Here is a 7,596-nt window from a genome sequence, read left to right on the forward strand (position 1 = left end):
ATGGGAAGGGTAAAGATTGGTCCAATGAAAGCATACAAAATAATGCAAGAGCTAAATGGGGCAAACAATGTTGGAGGGACTGTTGTTGACTACAAGAATCAGTCTAGAAAAGTGAATTGTTTTATTGAAAAGGACGATGCACAAATGGTAGTTGATAAGTATTTGCATAGAATGAAAGACGCTCCTACTCTTACATTTGAGTTTATATGTGAGAAAGGAAAGTTAGTTTCACTTTTTTGGGCTGATGAAGCTGCAAAGGCGAACTATAGAGAATTTGGTGATGTTGTTTCTTTTGATGCTACTTTTCGGACTAACAAGTAAGTTTTTTTATATTTTTTTATTATATTATTTTCTTTTGTTGTTTTTATACTAACTTTTTTTTATATATTTATTTTTTAGATATCATATGGTATTTGTTCATTTCACAACAATCGATAACCATAGAAAGAGTGTTACTTTTGCAATTGGTCTTTTGAGTAGTGAAACTACAGAATCTTATGTTTGGCTGCTTAAAACTTTTTTGAAGACTTTTGGTAAACAGCCGACTGTAGTTCTCACTGATGAAGATGCTGCAATGAAAATTGCAATTGAGAGAATATTGTCTGATTCACGTCACAGGTTATGTATGTGGCACATAACCCAAAAGTTGCCTTCTAAGGTATATAATTTTAATTTTTGGAACATTTATTTTTTGTGAATTTTTATGTTTTTTTGTTTATGATTTGAATTTTGTTAGATTATATTATTTTTACCTCACTTTTGATTATGTTATTTATTATTATTTTTCTTTAGGTATGTGCTGAACTTGCTGATGATATGAAATTCAAGAAACGTTTCAATAAACTGATTTGGAATTCTAGGATAGATGCTTCTGAGTTTAATATTAGATGGAGAAGTTTTATTGAAGACTATAAGCTCCAAGAGATTTCATGGTTTTCAAAAATGTTTCATATGAGAGAAAGTTGGATTCCAGCATATTTTAGAGACATGCCATTGTCTGGTTTAACGAGGACCACTTCTAGGTCAGAAAGCATATATTCTGCATTCAACAAAATTTCTCACTGGGGTAATTCATTAGTTAAATTTTTCACTTCTTTTGATTCAGCTATGGACAGGCAAAGACATAATCAATGTTACTTAGACCATCTTAGCAATATTTTTAAGATTAAAAGTAAAATTTCACTAAAAATCATGGAACATGCTGCTGATATCTATACTAATGAAGTCTTCATAAAAGTGAAGAAAGAAATTGAACAATCTCTATTTTCATGTTCACAATATAGTGTTACGAATGAAGAATTTTATGATAGATTTGTTGTTATGCAATATAAAGATATTATGGGGTCTACTCCAACAGTTGTTAATGAAGAAGATTCAGAAAGTGAATATGATGTTCCAGAAAAGACTTATTTTTTCAAGGTAAATTATATATATATATATATATATATATATATATATATATATATATAATTTACATCTTAAGTTGTGAATAATTAATATTTTTGTTTCTTTTTATTTTGTACAGGTTGTTTATGACAAGAAGGAATCAAGTTTTGAATGCTCTCGTTCATTGTTCTTTCAGAATGGTATATTATGCAGGCATATATTTTGCATTTTTAGGACTTACCAAATAAACAAGATTCCTTCAAAGTACATTCTTAGGCGTTGGTGTAAAGGTGTTATTCCATCTGAGGTTCTAATGAAGCAATGTTTAAATGATGAGACCTCATCATCATCATCATTGTTATATGATCCTCTTTCTCGTCAGGTTTTGATTTTTGTGGAAGAAAGTGTGTCTAGTTTGAGTAAAGATACGGATAAGCTTAAGGAGTTTTTTGAACTTATTAAAGAAGCAAAGTTGAAAGTTGATGGTGTTTGTTCTACGTCAATCTCTTCAAATTCATTGTTGAAAATAAAAGATATTTTTGAGTTTGTTGAGTCATCCTATGGAGTGAAGAAGCCATCTATTTCTGATATTGGGAATCCTTCAGATGACATAAGTAATAAAGGATGTGGTACAGGTAAGAGGTTGAAAGGAGCTAGAGAAAAAGCCATTACTGAATGAGTTAAACAAAAAAGGTTTTGTTCCAGGTGCAAACAATATGTTATTGGTCACAATAGTAGGTCATGTGAGCGTTTGGAAAGAAAATCAAAAGAAAAAGAAATGTGTAAAGATGGGAAAAATATGGATGCATGATCTATTTGAGAGATTTTGAAGATTTGTATGTTTTAATTTCTAGTTTTTACTTGATAATGGTTTCTTTATACATATTATATAACATTTTTATCTTTTTGAATTGAATAGTATTTGTTTTGTACTCATAATTTTATTTGTTTATATATAATGATTTTTAGTTAATAATCATTGTTGAGTTTGATATTACTAATATCTATGATTATTAATATTATATAAATATATTATATAAAAAAAGGAGAATTCACAGTTTAATTGGAAATAAAAAATAAAATTAACAAATAAAAACTCTATTTCAGACATTTACATGTGAAAACAAGTACATAAATAACCAAAACCAGATTATAATAACAACTACAACATCATATTTACAAATATTTATAAATATAAAACAAAAAAAAGGAGAATTCACAGTTTAATTGGAAATAATAAATAAAATTAACAAATAAGAACTATTTCTGACATTTACATGTGAAAACAAGTACATAAATAAACAAAATCAGATTATAATAACAGTTACAACATATATTTACATTTAAAAAACTATTTATCATATTAGAAGACACATATTGTAATATATGAACAAACACAATTGAAAATTCACAGTATAATTACATTTATACATTTATATTATACATAACCAAATACATTCACAGGTTAATAACAGTTAGAAGATTGTAATTATACTTAAAAAAACATTTATCAACAAAAAATACAAATATTATAAATAAAAAACAGAAAAAAGAAGAAGGAAAATTCACAATTTAATTGGAAATAAAAAATAAAATTAACAAATAAAAACTCTATTTCAAAAATTTACATGTAAAAACAACTACATAACTAAACAAAATCAGATTATAATAGCAGTTACAACATCATATTTACGGTTAAAAAACTATTTCTCATATTAAAATTTCAAAAAATCAATTCACAACTTAATACTTTAGTCCTTTTGTTTTAATTTAAATATTCACAATTGTAAACATCAACAATTAACTAGAAATTCATATTTTTAGATAATAAAATGTAACTCCAACATGTTAACCAAGTATGAAACATTATCCATAATAAAACATCATTAACACGATATTTGTTCAACTAGATAGAAGTCTTCAATAGCAAATAAACATTTATAAACATAAAAAGAGTAGACATATATTATTTAGTCTTGACCAAACAATTGAAACCTTTCTTCATAGTTCTCCGTTGCATGATTCACAACTTGTTTTTGTTCTTCTTTTGTCAGCTTTTCAAACTGAAGACCTTCTTCTATTATCTTGTTGTTGTGGATGTTGATATCATTCACCAAGATCTTTGTAACATATTTTGATTGAAGCTTTGTCAATTGTTTTTTCTGCTGCTTTTGATCTTTTTCAATCTCAGAATCCCAGTTATTTGGCCCTTGTCCTTTGAAAGTTTCCATATGTCTCATCAACATAACTCCACTGTCATTCATGTTGTTTTCTGTCCACCACTTCAGTTTAAAAATTGCAACTTTCTTCTTCAGTAAATTGTCTGCAACTGGATGTTTTTTTTTCAATCAAGTATGACACAATTATATTGAACTGTATTCAAAAAATTTATCAGCAACACTAATAACATATAAAATTCACAGTTAAAAGTGAATAAAAAACATTTGATTTTTTTTTTCTAAGTTATTAATTATACTCATTAAATTATATGGCAACATTCCATAAGTATCCACAATATCTTCTGTGGTTTTTTCATTGTCAATCAGATGTACACTACATTTTTGCAAATTGAAACAAATCATGCAGTAGTGCTTTCCGTGCAGTATTGGGAAGAATACCTGCATTAATAGTATAGTTGAATTTGTTAATACTTTAATATAAATATTTGTATATATATTATATAATTATAATAAAAAGTAATAATTAGATTTTTTTTTTCTTACAATTCTAACTTTCTTTAAATCCTTCAGATGTGGGTAGTTCTTCATGGCTTCATTCATACTTTCTTCAAACTTTTCCAATCTCTTATCATATGGTGTATCCCTATCCAACATTTCATTGGTCTAGAAAAAAAATGAAATGTTATTTTATGGAATTATCATTAGTTATTTCAAATCAATATTAAAATTATATGCTTATATAATAAAATAATACTTACCAACATTCTTGTTGGGAAGTAGAAGCATAATGGTGTGGTATTTGCTTTACGCTTCTTTTCATCATTCAACAACATCGACCAACAGTCGATTACTTTTGGGTGGATCCATGCACTTGGTATTAATGTTTCAAAAAATATCCTTTCCACTTTATGCCCATCCTTTGTTTTAAATATTATTTCCCTGTTTGATTAATATAAAATTATTCAGTTGTCAATATTAAGTTGTGAATTAGTTATATTGGTGTTTGTTTTTATCAAAAACAAAATAAAAATAGTTAAACAAAAAATTTTAGTTTTTTTAATATTTACATACTGTTCACAACTTAATATTCAAATTTAATTAACTTCTTTAAATACTAGTTATATTAAAACCATTCACTTACTTGCCATCCTTTTGCAGTGAGAATATGGATTTTGATATCCTTGTCTCAACAGCTTCTAACTTTTTTCTCACTTCAACTGTTCGCCTCATGTAAGGTGATTGGTAAGGTTCTGTTTTAGTTGTTGTCCTCTTTGATCTTGTATAAACTTCTATTTTTTTTTCTTTTTCCTTGATCATCCTTTTCTTCAAGTATGTTTTTTTCATTTCCCTTTTCTTCTTTGTTGTTTGCTGTTCCTGTAACATGTATTGTATAGTAGTCATTTTAATTAAAAACATATATTTTTTTTAATTTATATTTTTGTTTTTCATAGTACATTCTCCTTGAGATTTATTGGTAAGAAAATCATTTTGTTCATCCTCCATATTTGGTGTCTTTGGCATATTATCTTCAAAGATTGGATTATTGTATTCTCTTTCTCTTGTACCTTCTTCTTCATCTGTCTCATTTTCATTTTCTTTTCTTCTTAATGATTCAACAATGTTTTCATTCAACACTTTTTCAAATTCTCTTTCTCTTGTAGCTTCTTCTTCACCTGTCTCATTTTCATTTTCTTTTTCTTTGGTTCTTGATGATTCGACAACGTTTTTGTTCAACACTTTTTCAAAGTTCACAAACCTTTCAAACCATCCACATAGTTCTCAATCATTTGGATATTTTTGAAGTGCATGTTCCAATGCTTTTTCAATTCTGTTTCTACACTCCAAAATGGTTTTAAACTCACTTTCTACCAAAAGACTAGTTCTGCAATAAGTGTTAAATTATTGTTAGTTTATAGGTACATTTAAAAAAATTCACAACTTAATATTCAGTTCACAGCTTAATTTAGTAATATCCATTATTACCTCTGCACCTACACTAGTGCCAATTTCACCAACCAAGGACATCTTTATATAATGTGTAGACTAGGGTTAAACCCATGACCTTTCATTTCATATTATCCATGGGTTAAACATTCCATGGACTATCCATGAAAGCTTAGCCCAACCTAAATGAACTTGACCCATCACACACATATATCTAAGAGTCCATATTTAATTAGTTCATTTTGATCATTGAATTAACTCTAAATTAGTTCTTGATCAATACTAATTAAATAATATGGTTTTATTCTAATATATTAGAACTTATAATATATTAATATAATCATAAATATACTATTCTCAAAAGATTATCCATATAAATTGTGTCGGTGAAGTGCAACCCAAATGGACCATGCCGGGTCGGGTCAAGTACGTACCAAATATAGTTATGGACTTAGACATTAATCCAACAGTCTCCCACTTGGATAAGTCTAAAACTATTATTGAGTATGACTTCAAAACCTAACTGGCAATCGTAGCTCTTAAAGCTGCTGTCGAACTCTGATCTTGTCAACGAACTCTAACCTTTGTTAGTGACTTGTCCATTAGATAAGGGATCATATATTCCTCCATTCTAGATATCATATGGACTGAGACATGGATTATAATCATTCTCTCTGTCCATTTGTTGTTTCCCGATTTCCGATTCATGACGACTGACTGATTGAACAAATCAAATCAGTCATGGCTTGGCCAAGCACTCACATGTGTCATCTTTAAATTATCGAGGGGCCCACAGATATCACTTTTATCCTGAAGGTAAAAGGAATGGATAAACTTCGACTCATATGGCTTGTTCTACTACTAGTTGAATCATACACAAAGGCACGTTTTATAACACCGAGTTACCAATGCGTTTTCGTGCAATCAATGTAAATAAAACCTTTGAAGTAATGTTAATCCCGTAAACAAATGTTTTAGTTATATTGTTGTGAGTTTTATATAACCATGCTTGATATGACCTAGTGACGTCTACGACGTTCTTCAGGCGTCTGAAAGTTATAACATTTGTCACCCCAAGCCTGCCGGCCCAACTGTAGCTAGCAGTTTAGGTGTGAGATTGTCAGTCCAGTATAAATCTATACACAAATCTCACGCTCTCCCTCTAGGAGACTTTGATTATATTGTATATGATTTAGTGACGTACCCTGTTGGATACAATTGAAGTCGTGTCTCACAACCAACTATTAACTAGTTTACGTGTAGTGTTGTAGTGTTCTCTAATATTGGAAACTGTATGTATCATATTGTATATACGTACTTCGTAGTGTAAAATAATTATATTTAAATAATTATTTTAGTAGTGTATACTTGTATCAATGTATTAGAGTAGTGTTTCCCAAACTATACCTATTATAGTTTGAATAAATATTCTCGTTCTGTGTATTGTACTTAGCAAAATAGTGTAATGATTCTCAAACTATACCAATTATAGTTTGAATAAATGTTCTCGTTCTGTAATGTACTGAAACATTTGCAATCTAATTGAATGAAAGTAAATTACCTTTATGCTCAATATGTTACAAAAGGGTTAAAAATATAGGAATATTTTTAGGAAATGTAGCGAATACTCGGTTTGAATAATTTGCAGATGTTTTTAAAATGTTTAAAATGTTTGTATAAAATACAAAAGTCATTGTGTTTTACTTGTACATCCCTAAAAACATTAAAAACGTTGAAAATGCAGGGGTATGAACTCACATTGAATGTGCGTTTGTGTTTGAATTAGCGAGCTGTAGAACGATCCTCGGGTAAGCGTATGAGCGAATAACATTATCCTAAAAATAATTAAAGTGCTAAACAACTCTTTAACCATGTAAGAAAGACTTACAATAATTATTTGGAACTGTTTGGAATGTTAAAATGGGTTCTCGATGGGAAAATGGAGTTTTCGGTTGATGGGAGAAGATTTTGGTTGGATCTTGCTAATGGCTTGAAGATTTGGAGATCTGAATAAATGTTCTTGGTGTTTTAGGTGTAAATATGAAGATCTGGGCAAAATCTATGAAGGTTTGAAGGTTTATGGATG

The 7,596-nt window shown here is 28.8% G+C and overlaps 1 protein-coding gene across 1 annotated transcript; it reads left to right on the forward strand.

Moving 5' to 3' along the window:
• On the forward strand, window positions 1–2,065 carry LOC111907789 (protein FAR1-RELATED SEQUENCE 5-like). The gene is made up of 4 exons (XM_023903591.1): window positions 1–317; window positions 400–623; window positions 1,106–1,419; window positions 1,526–2,065. Exons 1-4 carry the CDS (start codon window positions 1–3, stop codon window positions 2,063–2,065), a joined length of 1,395 nt encoding a protein of 464 aa, XP_023759359.1.
• Window positions 2,066–7,596: the final 5,531 nt, after the last annotated feature.

This window comes from Lactuca sativa, chromosome 3, assembly GCF_002870075.4.
Source record: "Lactuca sativa cultivar Salinas chromosome 3, Lsat_Salinas_v11, whole genome shotgun sequence".
NCBI lineage: Eukaryota > Viridiplantae > Streptophyta > Magnoliopsida > Asterales > Asteraceae > Lactuca > Lactuca sativa.

Bases quoted from the DNA above. Each gene is read 5' to 3' on its own strand.
- LOC111907789 (XM_023903591.1), top strand. From the start codon at position 1: ATGGGAAGGGTAAAGATTGGTCCAATGAAAGCATACAAAATAATGCAA. The intron at 318-399 runs GTAAGTTTTTTT...TTTATTTTTTAG, and splicing joins GCTACTTTTCGGACTAACAA to ATATCATATGGTATTTGTTC. The intron at 624-1,105 runs GTATGTGGCACA...CTTTTGATTCAG, and splicing joins TGATTCACGTCACAGGTTAT to CTATGGACAGGCAAAGACAT.